Raw genomic sequence first — 16,389 nt, 5'->3', positions numbered from 1 at the left:
GAGTAGAGGCACTGAAAAGTGGTTATCCATCCAGCTTTTAAGAATTCACCTAGATTCTTAAAGATCCGGGGAGAGGGAGTATCTGGGGCCTGCCCCACTTCCAGGCTCTGGAAGGTTCTCAGCTATCATAACAGGCTCACATGCACTGCTGAGATATGAGGGAGGATTTGCACATGATCTTGGCCTTGAGCCTTAGGGCAATGGCCCTGGCCTCTAGCTGGAGCTGGCCCTGGAGCTGGCCAGACATTGGGGCAGGAAACATCCTCGATCAAGGATATGTTCCTGGCCAATGTCCTTGGGTGCCCTCTCAGGATCTAGGGCTACTGGGAGGCCACAGAACCTTCAACCAGGTGGGGAGGAGAACTTCAATCTTGCCTCTGAGGGGGTCTCAATTAAGCAGTCGTGGTGGTCCCCTGTCAGTACAGACTCCAGAATACTGGAGTGAGGGGCTGTTGGGGTTTGAGGGGGAGAAGACAGGGGAGAGGAATAGGCACAGTAAATTCCCCGAATCTATGCATGATACCTGCCCAGGGCCCTCACCCACCTCTTTCTCAAATGGCCTCGAAGGGTCAGGACCCAGGTGAGCGGGGGCATTTGGGTTATGATCGGAGAACGCCAAGCTAAGGTCTGGGGCCCCGGACAGGAAGGTGGAGGAGTTTAATGAACTCCCCAGGGCCATGCTTGGTCTCAGCTGGCACCAGTCACCCTGGGGTGTGGGCGGGAGGGACCTAAGACCTGCATGGGAGACGCCTGGGTATTAAACCTCTGTTGGACTTGGAGTCACAGCGCCGGAGATCCGACAGCCAGGACTACCTTGAACTTCCTTCTGCTGCGACCACCTGCCCCCCAGTCAGGAGCCAGGGGCGGACTGCGCAGCTGCGGGGGGGAGCCGCCCCGCCCCGCCCGGCCCCGCCCCTCGGCCCCGCCCCGCCCCTCGGCCCCGCCCCGCCCCTCGGCCGGCGGGCGGTACTCACTAGACTCCCGTGTAGCCGGGGGCGCAGAGGCACTGGCCGGTGCGGGCGTCGCAGCTGGCTCCGTGGCGGCACTGGCACGGCAGCTGGCAGCCCTTGCCGTGGGTGCCGGGCGCGCAGAGCTCCTCGCAGCGCCAGCCGCGGAAGCCGGCGGCACACACGCAGGCGCCCGTGATGGGGTTGCACAGGGCTCCATTCTGGCACTGGCACCGGTTGCTGCAGTGGGGGCCCCAGTGGTCGCTGTCACAGCCTGCAAGACAGGAGCCGGTCAGGGCGGAGGGAGGCCCCTGAGGGGCTCTCCGTGGGATGGGGGCCAGCACCGATGCCCCAACGGCGGCCTTCCTATCTCTGCATTGCTCCCTCCTGGACAGGAGGCAGCAACGGCCGTTTGGGTGGAAGCTTTGGCGTCTCCTAACTTCCACTGGCTCTTCGCTAAGCCACTCCAAATATTATACAAGCTAAGAAGACTGTTTCTTCAAGGCATCTCCTGGTCAGAGCCATCCCATTCCAACCAGTGCTTCCCTGAAGCCCCTCCCCTGGACTGAAATTCTGGAACCATAAACTGTTCACCTCCCTCCGGCTTTGCTAAATTCTTCTTGGTTGGCTGTCTCTTTCTCTCAGCCAGGCTGTTTCTCTCCTGGTTTGCCAGCCCTCTTTTCTGTGACCCTACTCACCCCCTCCCCTTCTTGGTGCTTCCCCAGCCCAGCCCTGTCTTCCTGAAACTCATTAGTTTTCTCACCTCCTGCACCTCAGTCTCAGTGAACCTGTCTTCTACCTCCCTGCACCTCCCCTGGCTGACTTTATCTCCCTGCACCCTTCCCATCTCTCTCTCTGCTGCTTCTCCCTTTCAGTAATGCCTACCCCACCCACCCACCCAACCCCGCCGCTCTACCCTCCCTCCCCGGTTGCTTCATCTTCAGTTCAATTTCTTTACTTTCCAAAGCCAACTTCAGAAGGACCAGGAAAAAGTAATGTTTCCCTGGGAGGGGACAGAGAGCCTTCAAGATCTTTATATGTAATTAAATGTTTCAAAGAGCACTATCTGAGCCAGCTTTGCAGAAATTTCCACAGCTGTGAAAAGGGCCTGAACGGCAGAGCCCCAGGTAGGTCACCCAGCCTGCATCCACCTCCCACTCTGACCCTCATCTGGTGCATACAGGACTACTGGACACACAATAAGAAGGTGTCCTCAAACCATAGCCTCATCTACTTGAATCCTGGAGTATGGTGGATGTGGAGTTCAAGCATGGACATGGACAGGCACAAATAATGTTCTAGGAGAAGTTCAATGGAAAGATTGCTCCCAGCTAAGGAGACCAGGCAAGACTTCCTAGAGAGAGGGATCTGAAGTGGGCTGTCTCCCTTGTCTGCCTATCAGAGTGACCAACTGTCCCAGTTTCAGCACTAAAATCCCACATTCTGAGAAATCCCTGTCTTGAGCAAACTGGAATGGCTAGACATCCTACCTCCTGAAGACGAGGAGATGATCAGTTGACCTTTGTGCTCCAGTGATTCTAGGGTTTAGACACCCAGGGAGGAAGGAGGCAGTTGAGTGGGATTGGAGAAGGTGTCACTGGGCACGCTCGGTATGAACAAAGAGATGGGGGCACTCGAGTGTTGGGCAGGTACAAGAGCACAAGGTTCTAGTGAGGCCAGTGAGTGCATGGGATCTTTGGCATGATGGAGGCATTGATGGAGGAATCACTCCATCAGCCCCACAAACTCCCCTGTACATATCTGCCACTTGCTGATCAAGGTCAAGTGGTCAATGTCATGGAGCCTGATTATCATCCTTTAGTAGATAGAGCCAGCCTAGGCCCAAATCCCAATTACCCTATCTTGCTTTATTCCTTTTTCATCTGTGCCCCAAATATTCACATGTACAAACTGAGCTGCCGGATTATGAGTAAGTCTCACCCTGCATTTCCTACCTGGTACTATAGTGAGTGAGGCAAAATTAAGTCCAGTAGCCAAAAGCAATCTTGAGAAATAAGAACGGGGCTGGAGGCATCACGCTTCCTGATTTCAAACTGTAGTACAAAGCTATAGTAATCAAAACAGTATGGTATTGGCATAAAACAGACACAGGATCAACAGAACAGAACAGAGAGCCTAGAAATAAACCCATGCATATACGGTCAATTAATTTATGACAAAGGAGTCAAGAATATACAGTGGGGAAAGGACATCATAAATGATGTCAGGAAAACTGGACAGCCACTTATAAAAGAATGAAACTTGACCACTCTCTTATATCGTACACAAACATTAACTCAAAATGGAGTCAAGACCAAAGTTTAAGACCCAAAACCATTAAACTCCTAGAAGAAAACATAGGTGGTAAGCTCTTGACATAGGTCTTGTGCTGATTTTCTGGATTTGACACAAGCAAAGGCAACAACAGCAAAAATAAACTACATCAAACTAAAAAGCTTCTGCACAGCAAAGGAAACCACCAACAAAATGAAAAGGCAGCCTACTGAATGGGAGAAAACATCTGCAATTCATGTAACTGACAAGAGGTTAATATTCAAAATATATAAAGAACTCAAGCTCAATAGCAAAAAACCGAACAATCCAATTAAAAAATGGGCAGAGGGTCTGAATAGACATTTTTACAAAGAAGACATACAAATGGCCAACAGGCACATGAAAACATGCTCAACATCACTAATCATCAGGGAAATGCAAATCAAAACTACAATGAGGTATCACCTCACATCTGTTAGAATGGCTAGTACCAAAAGCAGAAATAACATATGTTGGCAAAGATGTGGAGGAAAGGGAACCCTCATTCATTGGCAATGGGAATGTAAATTAGTACAGCCACTATGGAAAACAGTATGGAGGCTCCTCAAAAAATTACAAATAGAACTATCATATGATCCAGTAATTCCACCTCTGAGTATTTATCCAAAAGAAATAAAAACACTAACTCGAAAAGCCATCTGCACCCCCATGGTCACTGCAGCATTGTTTACAATAGCCAAGACATGGAAGCAACCTAAGTGTCCACTGATGGATGAATGGATAAAGAAGATGTGGTAGACACACACACACACACACTGGAATATTATTCAGCCACAAAAAGAAGGAAATCCTGTCATTTGTGACAACATGGATGGACCTTGAGGGCATCATGCTAAATGAACTAAGTCAGACAGAGAAAGACAAATACCATATGATTTCACTTATCTGGAATCTAAAAAACAAAGAAACAGACAAGAACCAGACTCATAGATGCAAAGAACAGACTGGTGGTTACCCAAGGTGGATCATAGGAAGTGGGTGAAATGGTGAAGGTGGTCAGAAGGTACAAAGTTCTAGTTGTAAAATAAAGAAGCCATGGGGATGTAATGTGCAGCATGGTGACTCTAGTTAATACTGCTGTATAATTAATAATACATGAAAGTTGCTAAGAGGAGATCTTAAAGTTTCTCATCACAAGAAAAAAATGCGTAATTATGTATGGTGATAGATATTAACTAGACTTCTGGTGATCATTTCACAATATATATAAATGTGGAATCAATATTTATATACCTGAAACTAATATACCAATTATATCTCAATTAAAAAAATCAAGTCCAGTTATAGTTACAACCTCCACCCACACTGGAAGAGGTTCATGGGACTGAGAGTGATGGAGCACCCAGCAGTCGGTGTCCCCCACCTCACCCACCCTCTGGGACATATATCAGCAAATGGAAAGACTAGCTGAATTACCTACTATACCATTTTCTATCTCTTTTTGTTGCCAAGCACACATAGTTGAATTCCCATAAATTTAATGTATATATGATGTGACTCCATTGTAATGATAATGACAACCCCATTTTAAATGTTCACTTGTGACATTTAAAACCCTGTAAGTCAGGTTTTACTATTCTCCATTTTACAGATGGGAAATAAAGGGTCAGAGAGGTTAAGTGATGGTCCAAGGTTATAGTCAAGGGCGGGCTCAGGTCTGGCTCCAGCAATCTCCACTGCTGGCAAATGGGACACTTTCCGAATGATGATTCTGAGGACAGAAACTCTGAGGTGCCATTGGGCAGAAGGTGGCAGTTGCAAAGCGCAAGTGCAGAGATACCATGGAGGCTAGCCACTTCCTCTCTGTTCATCACTGGGGACAACCCCAGGATCCAGAACAACGGATTCCCTTCATTGTTAGGGCCATAGTTACTGCCCTCAGACCCTGACTCTGAAGGAAACTGTTAGAGTCCAAAGCCAGTTTGTCCTTGGTGCATCCCAGGGCATACAGTTATACTTTGCTTATCAGAGGTGACCTCTGATTCTCTGTGGCACAACCAAACCCCCAAATTGTAGGGCGTGCAGTCTCGTGGGGATGGAGATGCTAAAGCAGCATTGAAAGCATACTGCAGACGTGCTATAGTACGGGTTGTTCTGGACAATATAGAAGGGCATGGGTGGGTCTGAGTCCAGACTGGGGGGTTAGGGAATATGTCCTCAAAGAAGAGACTGGAAGGAGAGGTGAGCATGGGGAATGATCTATTCTACATATATTTCTAAGCAAAGGAACTGATATGTGTGAAAGCCTGGAGCTGGGAAAAAGCAAGACACGGGAGAAAATTTAAAAAGGAATATTACTCGGCCATCAGAAGGGATGAATACCCACCATTTGGTTCCAACATAGATGGAACTGGAGGGGATTATGCTAAGTGAAATAAGTCAAGCAGAGAAAGACAATTATATGGTTTCACTTATATATGGAACATAAGGAATAGCATGGAAGACATTAGGAGAAGGAAGGGAAAAACGAAGGGGGGGAATCAGAGGGGGAGATGAACCATGAGAGACTATGGACTCCGGGAAACAAACCGAGGTTTTTAGGGGGGGGGGATGGGTTAGCCCGGTGATGGGTATTAAGGAGGGCACGTACTGCAATGAGCACTAGGTGTTATATGCAAATAATGAATCATGGAACACTACCTCAAAAACTAATGAAGTACTGTATGGTGATTAACATAACATTAAAAGAAAAAGGTATGTGTGTCTGGAATATAGACTCTAAGGGAGAGCAAGGTATAGGTGGTACAGCTTCCTGGGCAGGGTCCGAGGTCTGGGGCTTTGTGAGATGTGTTCAGGGGTGCTGACTTCCCACAAGGGCAGCCGGGAAGCTCTGGATGTACTCCAAGCAGGGGACAGACATGATTAGGTGTGGCCCTAGAAAGACTGCGCTGGTGAGGATAGATGTGTGAACAGGAGAGACGGAGGGACAGTGGGGTCGGGGGACCAGCTGTTATAGTAGCAAAGAGATGGTGGTGTCCTTGACTAAGGTAGTAGCACTGGGGATGGAGAGAAGGGGACAGATTCCAGCTGTATTTATGAGGTGCAAGCAGCAAGGACTTGGTGATGATGGGGCGCTGGGGGAAGGAAGAGGAGGGGGGAAGCATGTAAGCCCAGCTTAGGCGTGGGCTGCTGGGTGGATATTGGTGCCACTAACCCTAACCTGAACTCTTTATGGGAAACACAAGGAGAAGAGCAATGACGTTGGGGGAAAGAGAATGACATTAATCTTGGTCACTGAGTCTGAGGTGCCCAAGGGGCATCCAGGAAGGCATTCAAAGCCATTCACTTACCACGAACTGATGCACTAACACTTAGGGGCTTTCACACGTACACATACATGGGTACATTTGTGTCTGTGTGTCTGTATGTTTTATGGAGCTCCTACAAATACATAGAAAGAGCTTCATATCACAGTTGGAAACCATGGAAACAAACAGAAAACACTTCTGGACTAAAAAAAGCAAAGCATATGGTATATTAAAAGAGCCATTAATGTAGGGGCAAATAGCCCCACAAATCCAAGTTGACAGGAAGAGGTTACATTCAATTTAGAATACTCTGATTAAGGAAGCAGGGAAGTGTGTAATCTGTTCCATATAAATTTCCTCTCAGAGTGATTAAATGAAAAAAAAATGTTAGGGTTCACAGGGATAAGCTTCAGTTATCTAGAAAATCCACTTAAAAACACCTCATTTCCCAGCAATGACAGAGAAATGAGGCAGAGCTGTGGCGAGTCAATTATCTTTCCTGGTGAAGGTGAATAAAAACTATGGTCGTTAAAATTACAACAGGACTTTGCGCCTTCTTTTGCAGATACTCACAAACTGTTTCCAATTTGGCCTTGGAATGTCACCCCCTCACCCACTTTTTGTCTGTCACAGATGTTTCTCATTATTTCTGGCTTTGGCTGATGTTTCAAGTGGATGTATCTTCTATGGACAGCTACTGTGGGGCCTGGCTTATTCTGTTCCTTCAAGCTGGCCAACTCACCCCCCTTTCCCGGCCAGTGCCTCTCCTCGCTGACCTCTTTTAGACTTCGGGGTCCAGGGCTAATGTGTTCCCGGCTCATTTAATTCCTACAACAGCCCATTTGCAAGGGATGCTATTATGATCTCTGTTTTGTAGATCGGGAAACAGAGGCCCAGAGAGGTGACATAACTTGTCCAGTCACACAGCTGGGGAAGTGACTGGGCATTTGAGCTCCTAACCACTGCTGTCCTGCTGAGTATGGTCTGGTGTTGATGGAAAGGGGACATGGGATACTGACAGCCAGCCTGGGCTTAAACAGCCACCTTGGATCATTCACAAAGAGATGAGAAAGCAGAGGCTCGTTTGTCGCAAGTACTTTTATGCAAGGATTGGTGTACGTGCGAATGGTGGTCATAGGTCCCAGGTTTTCCATGGCTGGCCCTGATTCTCCTAACTTTATTCTCTCAAGATGATTTATTTAGAACTTTTTCTATTGTGTAAAATATATATAACATACCTTGTGCCATTTTAATCATTTCTAAGCATATGATTCAGTGGCATTAATTACATTCACGGTGTTATGCAACTGTCACCACTATTTCTCAGACTTTTCCATCCCCCCACCCCAAACAGAAACTGCACCCATTAAGTCACAGCTCCCTGTTCCCTCCTCCCCCACCAGCCTCTGGTAGCCTCCTATCTCCTTTCTGTCTCTCTGACTTCGCCTATTTTGGATATTTTGTATAAGTGGAACCATGTATTAGTCTTTTTGTGACTGGCTTATTTCAAGTAGCATAATATTTCCAGGTTCATCCGTGTTGGAGCCCGTGTCAGAAGCTCCTTCCTTTTTAAGGCTCAATGGTATTATTTTATTGTCTAAATATACCTCATTTTCCTTATCCGTTTCTCTGTCGATGGACACTTGGGTTGTTTCCGCTTTTTAGCTGTTGTGAATAATGCTGTCATAAAACTGGGGTACAGTATTTTTTGAGTCCCTGAAGATCATTTATTAAAGGCACAACGATGTTTTCATGCCTTCATTGACTCTCTCTGTTAGGAATAACTTGGCTGACCACTGCTTTTTGTCACCCCTGTTCTGTGGGTTGCAGCGGGAGGAGTGGGGGGAGCTGGGGTGTGCCCTTGTTCATAGCTGCCCTGTCACCCACATGCACACAGTCTCCCCCAGCGTCCGGCCCAGAGCTGGGCCCAGGAAGAGCCGTCAGCCATCTGACAAGGGTGCCTGGCCAGGGCTTTTCCAGCGACCAGAGCCTTCTCTCGGCTGCTTATGAGGATTCATTTCCTCAGGGTTGTTCTTGGCCTGGCTGCACGTTAGCATCACCCTGGGAGGTTTTAAAAAAAACAATCATGCCTGGCCTTCACCCCTGGACATTCTGACTTAATCATTCCGGAGTGGAAGGGGCCTAAGCATAGGTCCTTTTAAAAAGAGCAGCTGACAAGAACTACCATCCTGGTGACCTGCATTCTCACTGGTCTTCCCAGAGATGGGCAGGTGGATGCTGGGCCCGAGGTGGGATGGGACAGATACATGGTTCTTTCCATTCCACAGATGGGAATCTTGAGACTCAGCATGGAGGAGAATTGGCCGCTGAAGTGAAGGTCAGGTGTTCAGAAATGAACCTGGGATCCACTGTCCCTGCGCTGCCCTGGCCTGTGCTAGAGCCTGGGCCAATGTCTCCCCACTCACCTTTAGCAATAGTCAGAGCACCTCCCCATGCCCCCCCACCCCAAGAAGATGGAGGGAGAGCTGACATGTCATGGAATTGCTCCTGGGTTTACAAAGCAGCGGGCCAAGAAGCAGAGATGGCCTGAAACCATTCCAGCTGATAAATAAAGTGACTTCCCAGTGAGGGAGGTCATTTGTCAACTGACTTGCCCTAATAAAAGCACAGACAAATTCTCAGAGGCTGAGTGCCTCCGTTCTTTTCAGGTCCGAGCCGCAATTCTGAGGGTGCATTGAGCCTGAGTCACAGCCGGCACTGTGCAATCTGGGGCGGCCCCCTCCCCTCTCTGGGCCTGTTTTTTCATCTGTAAAACAACAGATTTGTACCAGTGGTTTGTGCTTAGAGTAGGTCACCCTCCCCAAGAGAGCATCTGGAAATGGGGGGAGGGAGGAATTAAGTTGTCACAAACAATCAGGGACTGTCTTGCACGATGAAGAGCTATGCTCCCCAATGCCAGTGGTGTCCTCATTCAAGACACCAGTAGATAAAATTCTGGGGTCTCTTCCAGCCTTGATATTATGTGATTCTATGCTCTGTTGCTAAATGTCCCCACTTGAGAAGCAGGCCAGAGCGGACAGGAGTGAGAGGTGTGTTTGTCGTCATGTAGAGAAGAAAAATTCGAGGTGGTTACTCAGGCTCTGAGCTGAGCCATCGCTCAGCTCCCTATCTTTCCACCACTTAGATTGTTGGAATTAAATATTAATAGACCAAGGTGCCATAGATTAAAACCCAAATCTCCTGACGCAGTCCCTAAGCCAGAAGATGCTGACAGCACAGGATTATAATGATGTATCATTAGCTCTTAGTGATCTATTTATTACACTTGTTACTTACTCTGTTATTTAACCACATTATCTATATCTCCTGTAAGCCTCTGAAGGGAGGCGGGACTCACAGTGGCTGCTAGGGATGCGGAGCGCACCTCCACGTCCCGCTGGTTTCCCAGGGCGCGGGAGCCGAGGGAGAAACACGCATGCGCAGGAAAACCCCCGCCCCCTGCACGCTCCTGTGGGTCAGGGGCGTCCTCACCCGGGTTATTCACTCTGGTTCCTCTTCTGGCCTGGTGCCCCGTCTTCGTCCCTTGCCTTGTTCCAAAGAGGATTTGAGGCAAACCATGTAAGGTGGGATTATTACCCCATTTTCCAACTGAGAAAACTGAGGTTCAGAGACTTTAAATAACTAAACTGAGGCTTATCGATTTTGGCACTTATTTTGAGCCAGAAAATTCTTTGTTGTGCGGGCTGTCCTGGGTAGGACGTTTAGCAGCACCCCTGGCTCCCAGCCCCTGGATGCCAGCAGTAAACCCTCCTCCACAATTGTGGCAACTGAAAATGTCTCCAGATATTGACAAATGTCCCCTTGGGGACAAAATCACCCCTGATGACAAAAGGCAGAGTTGAGAGTCTGAGCCTGCCTTTCTTACTGCTAGGCTTTAGGGGTCTTCTCTAAACACATTACAGGTCAGGAAACTCTGGACCAGAGAGACTGTCTTGCCTATAGCCACACAGCTAATGCAGTGAAGAGCTAGATTGGAAACCAGCTGGCCATGTTGATCTAGGGCTCTTTGCATCCCACCGTATTGACTTTTGGGAGATGAATTAGGTTCATTTATCACTTGTCAAACAATTAGGGTGCACCTATTCTGTTCTAGATGCTGAGAAGCCCACAGTTAGTTTGATAAGCAGACAAGCAAATGGGAAACGTGGACCCATCGGGACATGGAATGACTAGCAGATGCTGGTCAGGCTATGCGGGGCAGCTACAATCAGGGAGGGTGCCCCACTGTCCGTGCAGGGGTCAGGAGACCCAGGAGGGTCTTGAGGTAGCAGGGCAGGAGGAGGGAACGAAGCCAGCTGGTACATTAAAAAGCCCCAAGCAAAGGCGGTCACTTCGGCTCATCACCTTCCTCACTTCCATCACCATGGCCTCAACCACAGTTCCAGGCACCTAAGTCCACTCTAACCAGATGTCATCAAGCCATCAAAATATCAGGAGGGAGTGGAGAGATGCAGCAACTCCATTCTATCAGGGCCCCGCGTCTTGCTGTGGAAAGAAGCTCTGGAGGCCCGTGCTGGGCCCTGGCTTCAAGATACCGCCGAGTCTGCCTGCATTCCACCATGAGGACTCCACTCCTCAGGATGTGCAGGCACTGAAATGCACATCACCCATGTTTGTGTGAGGGGTGTGCGTGTCAGTCACAACATGAGGCAATACGAGCCATTAATACCCCAGTTATCTGTTAACATCTGAGTGGCAGTTAGCAGACCTGGGAGCCAGATTAGGAAGGGGGTGGGTGTGTGTGTGTGTGTGTGTGTGTGTGTGTGTGTGTGTGTCTACTTTTGGAGAGAGGAGATGGGAAGGTATAAAAGTCAAATTTATCAACTTTGCAGGGATAGCTCTGGATATAGAATGCCACGATATTGCATGTGATGAAAAAGAAAACTAGGCATTGGGTACTTTGTAATACCTAGTTTGTTCAATTCCAGCCACAACTCCTCAGGCTAGCTAGAATTATCCCCATTTTACAGAGGGAGGAAGCAAGGTTAGGTGTGGCTAGGTGACTAGCTCATGACCTCCCAGCCAGAGCGATCTCTGGCCTGTTTCTTGAATGGGGACATTTAACACAAATGCCTTGAACTACAGAGTATCAGGCATGACGTGGCAGAGCTGGAACACGGGGTACATGTACACCTGTGCTCTCCTCCTACAGAAGAGGATCTTGAGACCCAGAGAGGGCAGGGAGCCATCTAGGTCACCGGCAGGCAAGCGGCAGGAGAGGGTGAGACTTGGGACTCATGTGAGACCTCTAGGCCATGCTGAGCAGACAGGCTGGTGCGGAATCCATGGGCTCCTGGCACCGCCAGTCCCTTCCCTTCCAGAGCCCAAGTTGGAACGCATGCACCGTCCCGCCCCTCAGCCCTAGGCTGTACTCCTCTCTGGGATAAATGTACCTTGGCCACCCCGGCGCTTCTGGCTCATACATTTCAGTGATGGGGTCAGCAAGGCCCGGGGTGAGAGGTAAGCTGGGGGCTGTCCCCAAGTGGATCCACGGGCGGACCAGAGCTGTGTCCTCAGCTCTGCTTAAAACCTACTCCCCCCAACCCCCCACCTCCACAGGCTTTTAATGAGGCTCAGCTCCTGGCTGCCTGGCTCCTTCTGATCTGCCTGTATCACTGCCTTTGAAGCTTCCCAGCCCCAAAGACCATTTATCTCCACAATTTGCCTAGAAAGCCTCATAAATCATGTCTGTGCACAAAGGAATTACCTCTTTGGAAGAGCTTTCAAAGGCAGCAGCAAAGGCACCACAGACCTGCTGGGGGGACCACCGCTTTGGCCCTGCACCCTCCCCAGCGTGGCCCAGCCCTCACCTCACGTTCAAAGCTCCTGAGCAAACTCTGGGCTGGGGATGGGAGGAGGGCTGTGGGGGATCAGAGGGAATTTGGTGAAGCTCCAGAGTGTGGGATGGGAGCCCCAGTTGTGAGCTCTGAGGGAGGTGAACTCACAGTTGGGGTGGGAAAGGACACAGGAAGGTCACGGGGTCCAAGCTGGTTTCCCATGAGAAGTGAACTCATTCCACACCCTTGACTACCATTTTTCTATCATTCCGCGTCATCCTAACTTTCTCCAAACAGTGAAGTCTGGTCTGGTGGAAAGAGCCTCTCCCTGCCTGTCATGGCTCTGGGCAAGGTACCACCCTTCCAGGCCTCAGCATCTCCCTTGACTGGATTAGTCCAGATGGGTGGGTGTCAAGCGGTGACCCATGGAGTCCAGAGGGGTCCTGTGTGTGGGGTAGGGGTCGGGGCCATGCCAGGGCCTTCAGAGGTGCTGTGGGCTTTGCTGGGTTTTCACATAAGGACAAAGTCTTAAGCAGCTCGAGGTTGGCATGGGTGGGGGGGGGGGTAAAACCCCAATCCAAGATCCTTTTTGCCTTTCAAAGTCTGTGTTTAATTCCCCTCATGGTCAGAAAGTTATTTGATCATGTGGACTCCAAGGGGCTGCTGTGTTGCCTAAGACACCAGGAACTTGGGAATGATGAAGGTAACCAAGGTGACACCAAGATTACTAACTGGCGGAGCAGGGCCCCCACCGATCAGAACGGCCCTGCGGCTGCATTGGAACCTGCTGTTCTAGCCAGCGCCTAGCAGCCAACGGGCAGCACTGTCTGAGCGCTCCACAGTTATCTTATTTAATCCTCCCAACAATCCTACAATCTCCATTTCCAGATGAGGAAACTGAGGCAGAGAGGTAATGCCCTGCGTAAGCAGAGCGTCCAGATGTTGCCATAGCCTCCATCCCCTTCCGGCCCCCAGCTCCAGCTGGGAGTTATGGACTAACCAGGTGATAGTCCAGGCCCCTCGGCTGAGTTTCTGTGCCATCTTAGACAAACCGCATCCCCTCTTTGGACCTCCGTTTCCCCCACTGTAAAATAAAGAGAGTGGAACAAGATGATCCCCAAGATGTCTTCCATTTCGGGCTCTCTGAACCCTCTGAGTCACGTGGAAGAACTATAAGGGACAAAGACCCAGACAGGTATGTGGAGAGAAGCAAACCCAAAGGAGGAAGCCCAGTGTTGAATCTTAGAGCACGTGTGTGCTCTGAATCTCTGCTCATAGAAGCTCACCGAATTACAGGCATGAATAGAATTTTCGCAACAAGGACAATGAATGCAGGTTTGCCTCACTTTATGCAACCATTCTTCCAAGTCTTTGTGCAATCGCTATTTGGAATAACCCTGTTTATCGGTACACTTTTGACCTTCTAAATGACCTCTATGCTGATAGGTATTCAAAGCAAAGATTGGCAATCCCATTGCTCAGATGGAGAGACTGAAGCCCAGAGCAGTGAAGCGGCTTGCCCAAGGCTACTGGTCTAGTTAGCAGGAGAGCTGAGACTCCGGGTCTTCAGGCTCTGACCCCAGCCCCCCGTTCTCCCTGGTACCGCTTCCCCAGTGGGGTCATTTAACACAGAGCCTACCTATCAGCAGCAAGCCACAGCTCTTTGATGTTTGGCGTCTGTTGGTATTGATGTCATTTGTGTCATGGTCCATTTGTCCCTGTTACAGGGAGGGACTTTGAGGGTAGCTCCCAGCTGGGCCTGCCAGTCAGAGGACACTCTATCTATCACTGCTGGGCGAGGACCTCTGGTCTCCCTGGAGAGAGGAGGCCTGAGGGCGAGTGACAAATGGCCTTCCCGTCTATTGAGAGTTATTATCAAGGGCAGGGACTGGCCGCTCCTAGGATCTGCTAAGGAGGACGCCAAGGAGAGACATGTGGCTGCAGTAGGAGGTGTGCGAACTGTCCATTTGTTCCTCACTCTGTAAAACTTTATCCAACGCCTACTATGTGCCAGACACTGGGGATCAAGTGGGGAATTAAACCCATAGAACCTTCCCGGAGCTAATAGTCCAGCAGCAGAGAGAGACAATAAGCAAATAAAGCCCTCTGCTTTGGCCTCTGCTCAAATGGTGCCTCCTCATCACTAAGTTCTCTCTCCAATCCCCCTGGCTTTTTTTTTCCCCCTAGAACTCATTCAATCTGATATTATATAATCACTGCATCATATATTTATTTTCATCTTTTTAATTATCTGGGACTTCCTTTAGAATATCGGCTCCTTTAGGGCAGGGCTTTATTTTATTGACTGTTGTATCCCCAGTTCCTAGAACGTCTGGTCTCTAGTAGATGCTCAATAAATATTTGCCGAACAAGCAAATGGATTACCAAGTTAATATGTAATTAGAAGTTGCAGTAAGGGTATGAAGGGTCCAAATAAGAGCTTGATAGTAAACAAAGACAGGGGCATCCTTTCAGTTGGGAGAGCCTTTCTGAGGAGGTGTCATTTAGGCGGAGAGCTGAAGGAAGGATGAGAAGGAGGCAGTTGTGGGAAGAGTGGGAGGTCAAAGCCTTCCAGGTAAAAGTAAGAGCATGGACAAATGTCCTGAGGTGGGGCAAGGCTGAGCTGAGTCAAGGCACTGATGGGGGCAGCACAGCTGGGACACCGTGAGAGCAATCAGAAAGGGAAAGGGCTCAGCGTGAGTCAACAGGGCCAGACCACACGTGGCTTGGCAGGGAGCCGGGATTTTAAGAGTGATGGGAAGCTCCTGAAGGGTTCTATCATGACTCAATGACAGTCATAAAGCAGGACTTCCCTGTGAGCAGGAATTGCAACCCTGGACCAGGAGGGACATGGTCCCTCATCATCATCCTGGGCAAGCCAGGACTTTCCTGGCTTAGAAAGGAAGAGGGGAGGGGGAGCGAAAGAAGGGGGAAGAGTATGGGGGGAAAGATTTGCTCACAGCACTACCTGCTGCCAATGAGGTCTCCCCACCCCTGTGCCAGGCAGGAGACAGCTGGGGAGGGGGATGAATGGGGAGGAGAATCAGTCAGGGCAGCTAAGTACACTTTGGCATCCAGGTGATTCAGAAAATGTGCTGACAGTTGTACACAAGCTGAGATCTCATAAATTACACCCCCCTTTCGCCCCAGGAGAGGCGGAGGCCTTGCTAAATATAGCTCCCCTTACTGTTATTTATGTCTCTGGGTGCCAAGCAGGGACTCCTGAAGCCTGTCTCACCCATCAGTAACTGTGGGTGCCGTGTTCGCCAGAAGCTGGCGAGGTGAGAGGGCTGGACACAGGGTCGGCGGGCCCCCTGTGCAGCTGAGAACCGTGGGGAGGAGCCCAGGGCTGCAGGGAAGGATAGGGCCACTCTGGCCGCTGATGTCCCAGTCAGTTGGCTGCTCAGGAACACGGGCGGCACATGAGCAAACAGGACGGGGTTAATGACCCTTAGGATTTCTGATGACCACAGGCATGGCCCATAGCAGGCAGAGGCAGCAAGCTTCATTAAGCAGAACATCCACATTCTACGCTTCTGGAACATTCCTTGAGCTCCTCGGGGCCTGGGACTTCAGAGGGAATCTAATGAGCTTAACTTAAAAAAGTGCTACAGGCCCTTAGCACCCCTCATTCTGTCTTGGGGGGCACGCAGCCTCCTCCAGAGCACCTATCCTAGTCCTCCGCATGGGAGTCACTCCCTGAGGCCCTGCAGACCCCAAACAGGGAGGGGCTTCCCCACCTCCCCAAGCCCCCTTATCCATTAAGACTCAGATTAAATGCTCCTCCCTAGACAAGGTTTCAGGAAACTTCCGGCTCCACACCTCATTCTAAATCCATTGTGCCTACTGTTTATTTGCCTAGCATTGAGATGGATGCTTACCCATCAGGCCCCCGAGCTTTGGAATCACACAGAACTGAGTTCGAATCCCATTGCTGCCTCTTATCACCTGTGTGGCATCTGACAAGCTACGTTATCCCTTGAGGCTTAGCTTCCTCATCTCCCGTAGAAAATGAGGTTCATGCATGCCTTAGAGGGCTGTGGTCAGGATATAAAGTACTTT

General features: G+C 49.6%; 1 protein-coding gene across 13 annotated transcripts in view; it reads right to left on the bottom strand.

Annotated features, from left to right (window-relative positions):
• Positions 1 to 16,389, bottom strand: part of MEGF11 (multiple EGF like domains 11) — a 242,960-nt gene that overhangs the window by 74,585 nt on the left and 151,986 nt on the right. For all 13 annotated transcript variants that reach the window (XR_004915732.2, XR_013450427.1, XM_036087106.2 and 10 more), the window contains exon 6: positions 975 to 1,221. Coding sequence is in view for 11 of the 13 variants with exons in the window: in XM_036087106.2 (XP_035942999.1) it covers positions 975 to 1,221 (247 nt within the window). In the remaining 2 variants the exon portion in view is untranslated. The remainder of the gene's footprint in view (positions 1 to 974; positions 1,222 to 16,389) is intronic.

Source organism: Halichoerus grypus, chromosome 8 (genome assembly GCF_964656455.1).
Source record: "Halichoerus grypus chromosome 8, mHalGry1.hap1.1, whole genome shotgun sequence".
NCBI lineage: Eukaryota > Metazoa > Chordata > Mammalia > Carnivora > Phocidae > Halichoerus > Halichoerus grypus.
This window is presented reverse-complemented; position numbering and strand designations above follow the sequence as displayed.